Here is a 13,468-nt window from a genome sequence, read left to right as displayed (position 1 = left end):
TTGTTCCGTGGTTGCAATTATGCATTATATTAAGAAGTAAAACAAAAATGAAAAAATACCAAACGCCAATTAATGTATCTGCAAAATGAAAACATTAAAATAAACCTAACAAAACATGTACATTCCAATAAAACAAAATTCAATTTTTAGAATATAGAAATTTAGGCGACATTCAGAGCGACCGTAAAAATTTGATTACGCGCAAATTGGCGGTGACCTTACGAAGGTCCAGATCACAGGTTCGCGCGTTAGCAATTTACATTATACGATTACCGACACTTCTCTTTTGTAGGCAATTTTTTATAGTAGGTGGGGTAAGTTACATAAAAACATAATAATGGATTCCAATCTTTAACCTTTACGGGGTAGACAAGGTCATGAGTTGTATTGGTAGAATGGAAATTAAGTAGTTAGTGATAGGTTGCTAGGTAAGTTAAAACGCCCATCTGTGAACCGAAAGGTCCCAGGTTCGAATCCTACTCGTGCCACATGAGTTTTATACCAATCTGACTCCTGTACCTATTAGTTTTCATCGAACACCACTTGCTTCCGGAGAAGCAAAACATCGCAAGGAACAAGGAAAACTTGTGTGTGATGTGAAATGGAGTTAAACCCGAGAGTAGCGTTAAAAAGAAAAACAACTTACTTTTGCATTAATTGGGGTTGAGAAGTTAGGAATTTTTGTATTCTTACGTCATTGTCGAGTGTTGATTGTGGGTTTCTGTCCAATCAAGAGCGAAATCTTCACAAATCAAATAAAAAAGTATTTTTAATATTTTTCCCCGAGATGTTGATTGTCGAGACTTTAATGAACTGAAACGTTTAATTTATTTGTTCAGTTTAGAAACGGCCATTAAGCTTTTCGTTGCCTAAAAGTAAATAACTAGGGACCAAGACTGTATTCTTAATTGAAATTTTCTTCCACGATTTTTTCAGTAGTGATCAATAAATAGTCTTATTTTTTATTCCGTACTAGGGAATTTCGGGATATAAATAAAATAGGTACTCTGTGTTCTTCCAGATTATATGCTACACACATGTGTACAAAATTTATTCAAAATCAGTCCAATAGATTTCGCTTGAGTGAGACAACTTCCTTAGAAATGTTTCCGTCGCGTTTCAGCTGCCAAGGGTATGTGTCCCTTAATCGCCTCGTACGATATTCACGGGAGGATATGTAATGGTTCTATTGTATCACATTATGACACATCAAATATTCCCTCCGGAAAGATCGGTCTATTTTCCTAATCAATCAACTTGTCCAGATAATAAGCATTCCACTCAAAATCGGTTCGTCAAATTAACAAAGGCAGAGACTGAGCAGATACTAGTATAGACAGAGGTGTATACTTTGCACCAATTAGATACAACATAATAGTCTTTTGTACCCTGTATATTAGTATAATTAATTCAATAAATCGCGCTAAAACTAACAGCCACATTCAATAGACAAACCCTCAAACCATAGACAAATTGAATCCTGATAGATTAGAGTTCAATGGAGGGATTAGCAGACAACGGAATAAACCCATACAGCCACATTAGCGAACGAGCGCTCTCAATCACATTTGGAAACGCAAGCCTGGCTAACAGCTTAGAGCAAGGATAACACATAGAGCGCGCAAAAGATAAATTACAACTAGTAGTAACGCAGTCCATGGTGGCTGACATAACGCTTGCTAATTATGTTAAAAAATATATATAGAACTAGCTTTTCCCCGCGGCCCCGCAAGGGAGCAATTATTTTTCCGGTATGAAAGGTACCCTATGACCTTCTCCGTACTTGAAACAATATGAAGGTATCCGCGCAGTGAAGTGAAGTGGATACCTATCCACGAAGCCTAAATAACTTCCTCCTCCTTTTGGAAATCGGTTAAAAATAATGCTCTCTAGCAAAAATTATACTAACTCTGCACGCAAATGGTTCGGGTCTGCATTGGCGCGCGAAGCGTGACGTCAGCACGCGATCAATGGAACTGACGTCGCACCCCCCCCCCCTCACCCGGGAACACCGGCTCCCGGACCCGGCGTGTCACTGATCTGAGAAATTATCTCAATACGCTGCCTTTACTATAGTGTAAAAATAAAATTTGCTTACATAATTAAGCGTAATCCACGTCAGAGTAAACCTTAGACAAACTATCAGTGTTGTGTGTACCAACTATGCATTGTATATATCTATTTATGCAATTAATAAATTGAAATTGAAACATTCACCTAGATGCATTCACATATTTTTCAATTTAAAACCACTTTAACAGCTTGTTATCCAGTGGACAATAATGGAATACCAAATTTCAAGATTTAAACGTTTTTGTGCAATTATGTCAGAACGTAGACGAGTACTTGCTTTAAGCGCTTCTGCCCAATAATTTTATCATAATTTAAATAAGTTCTGAAGCATTACAGAATAGTTAAGAGGAGCAATGACGCCCTAAAATCCTAGGGGCTGTAGAGTACTTGATTAATATTAAGGCGGTAGTTTAGTTACAACTTCTTCTAATATATTCCAAGGTCACCTTTTTTTTTTACCATGACTATTTGATACTACTCGTCCAAAAATAGACTTAGTAAAATGGTTAACTGTTAAAGTCAACTGTCGAGCGTAACTACTTTATTGATTCCGTTTAATTATTAAATTGTATAGTAAAAATAATTTTATCTATTTTCATGTCAAATTTTACAATGATTATTTACATACATTTTTATATCTTTGAATTTAATTTTATATACGAGATTGAATCAAAAAAAGGTCTAAAGATATTCTGTTATTTAAACTTTATTGCACAAAATGCAATTTGTGAAAGTACAAAAGGTTTTAATGCTAAAAGCATATAAATAAAACGACAGTCAACTATTGGATCATGTAGAACGCTTTATGGTTGCAAAAAAATTATAATAAAGGAACAGCTTATTATTCTATACTTAATACATTTTAGTTCCAGTCCAGTATTGTCAACCTAAATATAAAAATCTAAATAAAGATCGTACCTCAGAAGCAGGAACGTTTTACATTGCGAACCAATTTTACGCGCACTGTGCAAATCTACTTTCCATCGGTATTTGACAGATAAATCATTTTCTTACGCACCTGTGCAAATGTAATACGGAAATAGGTGACTCGATCGAATGGAAACGTAGCCTTTGAGACGGTTTCGCGCGCTCTAGAGGTAAACATTTATTACCTCTATGTTAGAGAAATATAGTTTATTCTGGAATACTTTTAGGAATATTGCGAACCATTTGTGAAACCGATTCGATGCAAGTATCGGTATTGAAACGACTACATATCAGATAGATATCCTAATGGTTGGCGCAGAATTAGTGAAAAACATTTCAATTAAATGTGTCAATTTTTTATATTAAGATACAAAAATTTTGAAAAATAATTCATTGATAGAATGTATAAATATGTGCCGAAACCTCAGACAGAAAACGACATACGAATGTACGTGAGATTTCATACATCAATTTTAGCCTAAGTAAAAAGTAAAATAAGATACATTTTTCATTGTCTGCTATGAAATGTCAAAAACTATTTATATGGGACTTGTATGAGAACCAGTACCAGTTGAATTTGTTTTGAACGTCCCTGCGGGCTATCATTAGTGTTTATTAAATTGTACTGTCGCGACGTGTCTAACTTAATTTTTTACTGGCTCTCAAACATGTACCATACACAGTAATCAATTTAATTATACTATTTTATAAATAAGTAAAGTACTAGTACAATGTTAATTTTATAAATGTTTAATTTAAAAAAAATGATTTTTTTTACGCCGCGTTCAAATAGTCTTAAAATTCACCACCGTCACATTTGTTAAAAACAAAAAGCGTTCCAACTATAATTTATTGGAAACTAAAAAAAAACTAAATGACACAATAAATAAAATGGATCAATTAAAATCACATATAATTTTCGAGTTTGTTTATGAAAATAAACTTAAATTTAATTTTAGCTTAGTCAACTCGGTATCTCAAACTGTATAACTTTAACCAGCTCCCCCCACCACCCGCTGCAAACCGACACAACTGCACTTGAACTTCTGGTAAACACGATCAACCATTCTCTCAGCAGCGCCGGCGTTATTGAGCCATTTATTTTAAGACTTGCTTTAGACAGCCCTGTTTGGAGATAAGACATGTGTGGAATGAAACAATTAAGATAGTTCATGTAACTAAAACGTAATGTGATTGGACACTATATAAGTAAAAGATAAAGAGAGTGTAGCGACTCTTATACAGCAACAAACAGCACTATTGACCGAATAACCAAACGCGATTGTTATAAAGAATTAAAAAAATATAGTATGTAATAATATTTTGCCTTAATTAGCAATCACGTTCATACTGTTCCAAGACGCACACATTACTCCCCCTCCGTCAACAGTTGAGATTATCAAACCAATTTATTTTTTTATGAATAAGGGTTTTAGAATAGAGCTAGTAGGTATAGGTAAAAAAGTGATAGCCAAGGTAATTTTAATAAAAGTGTGGTGTCCCACATAGATTAACACTAGGTAGTATTCCGGAATTATCACGGACACACAGCCTACAGCGCCTATTACAGAGATACAATACTATTTACAATGCAGTTTACGACAAATCAACGGAACATCGAAATACAGACAATGTTTAAAAAAATAATCTAATACAAACTTAGCAACTATTAGCACTAGATAATTATTGCCTTTGTGTGTTGTTTACATCAAAGTTTTGGCGGGATTCTGCTTGCGATGCAGTTTAGCGTAACTTTGGGATCCAAGCGCAGCCAACATCGGCTCAGCTCTCATTATCTCACGGCTCAGAGCGGGAAAGATTATCATAATTAATTCTGGGCCTTCATTACCGTAGCTCGGATACTGGTGTTGTAATAAATAAACATAGAAGAATAACAAGTCATAGAGTGCGCGAAAACTGATGAAAATTAAGTGCTGATCGCGGAAATACAATGCCAACAACTTGCACCCTACAGGAATCCCAATGTCAAAAACATTACAAAAATCTAAGTAAATGTGCAAAGTTCGAAGCAGGAATTAAATGAATGAATGAAAAAACCTATACTTCATTGATCATGCCAATCAATTAAACTGACAATTGTTAGCATTCTAATAAAATAATAATTGTACCTTATTTCATTAGAGACAAAATATTAATTATCTGTCATATGAATGTTAAGGGATCAGGCAAAATATACTTACACCCCATGACAACCAGAGGCAGAGTTCTCTGGTGCAGGTGTACGACTCCAAATGAATGGGATAAGGTATGTAGAAAAATAATGTTAGTAGATCATTTACGGTAATAATTCATCATTAATATATAAACACAAAATTCCCTGTTACGTACGAGAAACAGAAACATTAAAAATAAATGGTGACACCATGTAATTAGTAGGAACTCCGGTTGTCACTAAATCCATGGGTGTCATCAACATTTTTACGATAACCCTGGGCTTTGGCGCGTCACAGCTCCGAATGAAAGATGAAATACTCGAAGATGAGAGAGTGGTGACACATTAACAAACAGAAATATTACTTTTCTTCTACTACCTTCTGTATACAAGTTAAAAACGCTCTCAATAGGTCCACGCACGAGAAATTCTGCCCGGGGCAAAGAGGGTCTGCCAAAGATCTCATTAAGAGGGAATTAGATATCGTAATTTGTATGAGATACGTAATTATGTTCGGGGAGTTGGCGGGTGGAGTCTGTTCCAAAAGTTACTATCTGCTAGGTTCAGTCAGGGTTACCAGGCGTCAGAAATATATGAAAATATAGAAATGTTAAAAATTTAGCATAAAACGTTTTGGCTAATCAAAATTCGCCTGAGTTGCCATTTTATAATAATCAAGAGTGTCAATCTAGAAAGCGTTGATTTTTATTTATTTATCATCGAAACGAAATGAAGGGCCCAATATGCCAATATTATAATAATATTGACATTTGCAAAGTCATAAATTTATCGAGATAGATTAGTTTTCTGATCTAGCAACCCTAGTTTCAACTTTGGTATCTGTGTGGGCGAAGTTTCCGTAAAGTTCAAACGCGTTATCTATAATTCATATGTGTTTCTAAATGAGGATTCGATTCAGCTTTTCTTAATCTGGATAATCTATACTATTATTATAAAGAGGTCAGCATTTGTGAGTTTGTATGTTTGAGGCGGGTAATCTCCGAAACTACCGAACCGATTTCAAAAAATCTTTTACCATTAGAAAGGTACATTATCCAAGATTGCTACAGACTATATTTTATCTCAAAATTCCCACGGGAGCGAAGCCCCGGGCAACATCTAGTTTACACATAATCTTAGCCTCGATCTAGTCTGGAACTTATTATAAGGATGGCAGTAGTGCTATTCGTTATTATTTGAGAAATCTTTATTATTATGTGCCTTGTGTCGCAATCTCATAATACTGAAAAAGTTTTCAACATAACCTAAGAACGAACGGGAGAGCGGCCTTTGCCCGACTTTGGGACTGGAACGTTTCTGCCAACCTAAACAGCTTATTAGCATTATCTGTATGACACAATGGTTAACTGTTAGATAATGCCTTTAGCATGAAGTCCAACTGGTATTTTTACTATTTGTATTATATGCATTAAAGTTTAAATAAATAAATACGAAACGGCAAGATAAAAAGGTCTTCACGGGCAGCCAATCCAAATTTTTTCCCCGCATGTATCGAAAAATGTCCGGAAAATTAGGGGAATCCTGACTGATGGATGGAGCCTATCCATTGTGTCTGAAATTTGCACAGTGACAAAGGCATACACGAAAACTGCCGAAAGGATTAGGGACGCGAAAGGCTTAATATTCGTTTGCAGAATAATCTGGAATCTTCATTTCATCATCATTTCTATAATCTACTAATATCATAGTTCCTAAATGTCTCATTACCTACATATATATTAACAATGCGAAAGTTAGGATGTTTGTTATTCATTCACACAAAATCTACTGTACAGATTTATTGTAATTTAGTGCACGGGAAAAAATATAAAAGTCGAAATATTCACCTTGATCACAGAAAAACATGCACTGAAATTGTATTGTAACGTTCTAAGTACTGACAATAAACTATCATTACATAGTATAAAACAAAGACGCTTCAAGCTGTCTCTCCATATGTACGCTTAGATCTTTAAAACTACGCAACGGATTTTGATGCGGTTTTTATAAATAGATAGTGTGATTCCTGAGGAAGGTTTAAGTGTATAATTTATTATAGTTTTAACCGAGCGAGGCCGGGACGGGCCGCTAGTTTACAAATAAAAAACGTAAAAATACCACAAACGGAAAATATCCAACTGAAGCAGGAAAAAAGAAAGTTATGGTGAGGAACGCCAAGACACCAAATAAAAGACAAAAGAGTAGAAAATTTCGTAAAGTTTAAAAATGCATTGCGGTAGGAGCGCGGTATTGAATTGCTTTACACAACAATGCATTTAGAGTTGACAGTCTTCTGGACAGGTGTGTGGTCGCGCCAACCAACCAATCTACTACTACATTATACAGTGTATGTCGTAGGAGACGACAAGGGTATAAATGCTATCAGCAGTCAAGTCAGCAGACTTGACGATGAAAGCATTCTCAACGGGTAGGCGTGAGTCAGGAGGCCGATCGTAAAATTACAGTCGAATTCTTCGGCTTCGCCACTTCACAGCCAAAGACAACAAAAACGTGCAAGGTTGATTAAGCCTTGTTTACAGAATCTTATCTTGTAGACAGCAGTTTTTCTAATTATGAGGCTTCCGAAATCAAATTCCCTTCCTGAATTAACATATAGAAGCGTAGCTCCAAGAATATAAAAATATATAAGGACAAATCACACAGATTGAGTTGCCCCAAAGTAAGTTCGAAACATGTGTTATGGGATACTATTCAACGATATTCTATAACATATACATATAGATGAACATCCAATACCCAGGTCATTCTGAAAAAGATAATTTTCCATGTTGATCTGACCGGGGATCGAACCCGGGACCTCTAGTGTAGTAGTCCGGCATGGTGACCATTAGGCCACGGAGGTCGTCAATATATAAAAAGGGGGAAAGATATTTGTCATAAGCATGTTAAGTTTTTATAATACCTAATACAGTGCATAGTTTTTACTGTAACGAATTTAACTTCGCGAAACTCTCCAACGGGCTGTTACAATCTGCAGAATGCAAATATAAAAGCCAATAAAACAAGTGTGTACAAATATTCCTTCCACTTCCCATAGAGAAAGGAGCGACTTACATAACCCTCTTGAAAGAGGCGCGGGGTGCGACGCGCCCCTACAATACGGGGGTATCGAGCGGTGTCCGTCTCCTTCTAACTCCCACTATCTCCCTTCCACACCCCTGTCACGGCAGCATTACATGTGCGCCATTCATTGCCTCTCCGCTTTGTGAAACTGAATATAAAATGTGTGTGACGCGGCCATGTATTGCATAATAGGACTGTGATCGCGACCAACTAGGCGCCGCCGGTCTATTATGAAGAATGCGAAATACATATGTTTGGTTGTAGGAAATACCCAAGCCTTTTACTTACTTTTCAATACTAAACTAATAAATATATACAATGTATAACCAAATTAGCAATGTAGTTAACTTTTGTTTACTCTTGCTAATTCATTGGTCAATTAAAATTAATTAAGTAGTTTCACCAGTGATCCCCGGTCGGGTCATGATGGAAAATGATCTTTTTCTGATTGATCCGGGACTTGGATGTTTATCTATATATGTATTTGCTATAAAATATAGTATCATTGAGTTAGTATCCCATAACACAAGTCTCGAACTTACTTTGGGGCTAGCTCAATCTGTGTGATTTGTCCTTATATATTTATTTATTTAATATATTTAAACAACTCATAAGGGATGTTCAACAAAGATGCTCACATCAAAAAAAACCTATTTGACAAAACTTCATGAGTGAAGCTGTTGATTGTCAATGAAATGTAAATTTAAATTGTAACTGTGACAAACAACTGCCATATAATAAATAAATAACCGAATGAGGCTGACCATGCAAGCTCCAGGTGAATGAGTGGTCCTCCCATTCTAGAACCATTGCACAATCATCTCTGTTTGGTGTTGTGGTTGACTGGTAGAGAATGCCACATGTTGTTAAGTCCACTGTTTGTACATATTTTTTTGTAATTTTGTATTATGTAATATATTAACATTTTAAATAAATAAACCAATTCACCCAGTTCCCCAAGTAGAAAAAGGTTAGAATTGAACAGGCTAATAAAACAAAACATTAACTATTTATACATGTATGCTATAACTTTTTTACAAAATAATCATCACAAAAATCAATATCAATCAATACAAAAAAATCTCCAAGGAAAATATTTGAGGACGCTACAAAAAATTATTTCAGGACGATTCAAATAGACTTATACATTAAAACAGTACTACAAATGATTTTACATAAAAAAAGAAACAAAAAGTACATTGAATTACTATTAACAACTACCTATTTTTTAATAATATTTCCTCATTGGGGACAGCAGCCCAAGCATCAGAGATGATCAATCCTCCGATTCTGGGAACATTTCATCCAAGGGACCACCTATACTTCATTGATCATGCCAATCAATTAAACTGACAATTGTTAGCATTGTAATAAAATAATAATTGTACCTTATTTCATTAGAGACAAAGTATTAATTATCTGTCATATGAATGTTAAGGGATCAGGCAAAATATACTTACACCCCATGACAACCAGAGGTAGAGTTCTCTGGCGCAGGTGTACGAGGTAACTCGACCCCAAGTGAATGGGATAAGGTATGTAGAAAAATAATGTTAGTAGATCATTTACGGTAATAATTCATCATTAATACATAAACCGCCACACCTATAGTCGATGGTATGGTATAAAAATATTATTGAATAATAGCTTACCTGTAAACCTATTGCAGCTCTGCAAGGCGATGAGAATTACTGCTTACACACAAACACTTCAAAGGTGGATATAATTAACGTAAATTTAAATAAATAGCTAATTATTTATTGAAACTCAGATTGAAGCCTAATAAGTAATTGACACCGCAGAAAACCGATAAAAAAGATCGCTTCTTGCTCTTGCTTAATATTAAATCGTGAGTGAAAGAGAGTCCCATTTCCCATTCGATTCCCATTCCCACTTGTCAAATCGTCAAAGGAAAATCAGTGACAGTGACATTTACATTTATTGGCTTTTAAAATAGTGAGCAAAACCAAATATTAATCGTGGCCGTATACATTTGTTTTCCGAATTAGGATTCAAGTTCAAGTTTCCAACAGCGATTTTCTAAAATGTCATCGCTTAGGTTTCCGAATTCGGATTCCTGATAAGTTTTTTTGGATTCTACAACTCAATATGTGCGGACTCGGAGCGGCCGCGCTTGTAGGTGTGTATCTGACCTGACCTGACGACTCATATAGATTTACGAATAGTGAATAGCCATCTTTACAAACGAATCTACGCAACCGGTGTCCACAGACTATTTATGACTAAGGATCTACTAAAATTAATCCAGCTACTGGATCCAAAATCACTGGATCCAGCGACTGGATTAAATTCCACCACAGTTACACAGTACACGTTATTTTTGATTTTATAAAATGTATATTTGCTTTCTCTTTTTAAGAAGATATGGTGTACTTATTGTTAAAACTTGTTGCCACACTTGCTACCCCATGGCTAAATTAATGTAAACGGCTAGGTACCACAGATAAATGAACTATTATTAGTTTAGGTTTTGTATTAGTGGTACTGGATCCAGTGCCACTGAAGCCAATGATCCGGTTGTTGGCTCAATGTAAATCAGCCATAACTGGCAACGAAGTTCCTGTCCTGTCATTGACAAGACCAAAGACAAAATGCAAAGAAAAAAAAATATTTTTACTCGGTTGGTCGGACGGACGCCATTTCGTTGAGTTGCAGTGTTGTAGCGTGGGTTTTACAGTTACTAGAAAAGTGCTTTGTTAGTAGTTTTGTTAGTGTAATTGTGATACACTTTTTTGCAGTTTGTTGTTTCCTGTATATTCGCCAAGATAGCGGAAGGTAAGTAGTACTACTTCACTTTGTATTCTCCCTGTAAACCTCTCACGTTTCTACGAGTACTACTTTTGCCATGAACGCTGCTGACTCATTTCGTCAAATTATGTATGCGTTTCAGAAACTAAAATGCCGGGCGCCGGTACTTTCAAAATCTTCGTCGGGAATCTTTCCGATAAAACGACGGACGCCGATCTTAGACCGCTGTTCGAAAAATACGGTACCGTCGTAGAATGCGATATCGTCAGAAATTACGGTTTCGTCCACATGGAAAATGAACAAGTCGGTCGCGAAGCCATTCAGAACTTAAACGGAGAGATGGTTCATGGTCAAGCTATTAAAATAGAGGCTGCGAAGAGTCGAAAGGCACCGTCGACGCCGACCACAAAAATATTCGTCGGTAACCTAACAGACAAGACGCGCGCGCCCGAAGTTCGCGAGCTATTTCAGAAGTATGGCACGGTCGTCGAATGCGATATCGTTCGTAACTATGGATTCGTGCACTTGGACGCGTCGGGCGACGTGAACGAAGCTATCAAAGAGCTGAACGGTATGATGGTCGACGGGCAAGCTATGAAGGTGCAGATCTCTACGAGCCGTGTCCGGCAACGGCCGGGCATGGGCGACCCCGAGCAGTGCTACCGCTGCGGTCGCGGTGGGCACTGGTCCAAGGAGTGCCCTAAGGCGATGGGCCCGGACCGGAACGGTTTCCGCGATCGAGCTTTCGGCCGCGACCCCTACCCTCCGCCGCCGCCGCCGCCGTTCCTCCGCGATCGCATGATGGGAGGATTTGGGGTAACGCGTCTCAATCTTTTATTTCGTTCCGCCGGTTTATCTATGACCGCTGCATCACGTAGGCCGAGCGCGAGTATGTATCTCCGCACGCGGTACCTATTTAGTCCCGGTACGTTAACACCACACAGCGGGCTCTGTGATGCTACATTCCTTTGCTTAAATACTTTCAATACTATAGCAAAACATGAAATTCAATACTATAGCAACACATGTTTCAAATTTTAATGAAATATAATTTGATTTCACTTTCCAGACACATAGTAATATATTTGTTTATAACAGGATCCCTATGATGGGTACTATGATCGTGCCCGTTTTGACTCTCCTCGTGAGATGTTTGAGCGTCGCTACCCTGTGGGTGGGTCCCGCGGGTTAGACATGGGGGCGTCACGCGGCGCTCGCGGGGACTTCGCCTCGCCGCCCCTACGCCGAGAGCCCATGCCACCAATGCCCAGCTTGCCCCCCATGCGCAGTAGTATGGGAGCCATGCGGTCGTCGTACGATGCTATGTTCAGTCGTCGCAGCCCTCCGCGCGGGCCTCAAATGTCCCGCGGGTAAGACTAAAACATTTGTAACTATATATCAAGACTGCATTTTTCAATTATTAGACATCTTCAGTAGATTTATACCATTAAAACCTCAATCTTTACTTTTATTAGTTTTTAATACATCATTTCATTTACCTGATATCAAGTTGATTACAATATTTTGAAGTGGATCTTATCATAAGGTTCCTAAATTTTATAATATTTAAGTCTAATCCATTATATATTTAATTTTCATATTCTCAATCAGCACTTTTAGCTAGCTAAATTTAAACTGTTTACAAAATAGGTACAATACAAACTCTGACGGGTACTACTATATTGAAGATAGTGATGGTGAGCGAGTTTTATAATATGGTATTTCTCTTATCTCCTCCATCAGCCACATTTATTTCATTCCTAAGAAGTCCACTGCTTGGCTATGTTTACAATGATTGGAAGTGGCATCTAATCTCAAATAATTCAAAGTTAATTATATTTTTATCCTTAACAAATACTATTTTTTATTTACAGCATGTATGAAGACTTCAGCCGTGACACATTTGATGATAGAAGGTAAATTTATTATCATAATTCTTTAAGTATAGCATCGTGTTACTTTTTTCCCTTTAGATCTTAAATGGTATTTTAAAGTGAAAGTATCCCATGTGGCAATGCAAATGTATGGCTTATCTTATTGATACGTTTATTTTCAGACCTGGAATGCGTGGACCATCTCCGTCACGAAGATACGCGCCGTACTAGCGTGCACTTAGTCTTCAAGAGTCATGGAGATGATGAGTGGTCTTATTAGTACCTATTTCTTGACTGTCCGAAAAATCAATTTATAGACTATTTTGTTAAAGTGGAGGATTGACTGAAATGGCAATTTCTATTATAGTTTTAGTGATATGTATGAATGTGGAACGAATTTTATCGTGAAGGAATGTAAATAAGTGAATAAATCTCATTTTTAAGTACAAATGTTAGTTTCGACTTTATCCTTCCGTTAACGGCGGCGGGATATCGGGATGAAGTGGTTTTTTATTTCACCCAACACAAACTTCTGTCAAATTGACGTTTCAAAGCAGCCATCTTTATT

The 13,468-nt window shown here is 36.8% G+C and overlaps 2 protein-coding genes across 3 annotated transcripts in view; one reads left to right on the top strand and one right to left on the bottom strand.

Annotated features, from left to right (window-relative positions):
- Positions 1-10,159, bottom strand: part of bsk (basket) — a 100,837-nt gene extending 90,678 nt beyond the window's left edge. For both annotated transcript variants that reach the window (XM_053754498.2, XM_053754500.2), the window contains exon 1: positions 9,910-10,159. The gene's annotated coding sequence lies outside the window, so the exon portion shown is untranslated. The remainder of the gene's footprint in view (positions 1-9,909) is intronic.
- A 723-nt stretch (positions 10,160-10,882) lies between these two features.
- On the top strand, positions 10,883-13,350 carry lark. The gene is made up of 5 exons (XM_053754328.2): positions 10,883-11,053; positions 11,169-11,842; positions 12,125-12,396; positions 12,901-12,942; positions 13,083-13,350. The coding sequence occupies exons 2-5, from the start codon at positions 11,177-11,179 to the stop codon at positions 13,129-13,131; spliced, it is 1,029 nt and encodes a 342-aa protein (XP_053610303.1). The 5' UTR covers positions 10,883-11,053; positions 11,169-11,176; the 3' UTR covers positions 13,132-13,350.
- Positions 13,351-13,468: the final 118 nt, after the last annotated feature.

Source organism: Plodia interpunctella, chromosome 14 (assembly GCF_027563975.2).
Source record: "Plodia interpunctella isolate USDA-ARS_2022_Savannah chromosome 14, ilPloInte3.2, whole genome shotgun sequence".
NCBI classification, from domain to species: Eukaryota; Metazoa; Arthropoda; class Insecta; order Lepidoptera; family Pyralidae; genus Plodia; species Plodia interpunctella.
Note: the sequence above shows the minus strand (reverse complement) of the source record. Positions and strands in the feature narration are given on the sequence as shown.

Coding starts and splice junctions, on each gene's coding strand:
- lark (XM_053754328.2), top strand. CDS start 11,177: ATGCCGGGCGCCGGTACTTTCAAAATCTTCGTCGGGAATCTTTCCGAT. Junction 11,843..12,124: donor GCATGATGGGAGGATTTGGG/GTAACGCGTCTC, acceptor TGTTTATAACAG/GATCCCTATGATGGGTACTA. Junction 12,943..13,082: donor GACACATTTGATGATAGAAG/GTAAATTTATTA, acceptor GTTTATTTTCAG/ACCTGGAATGCGTGGACCAT.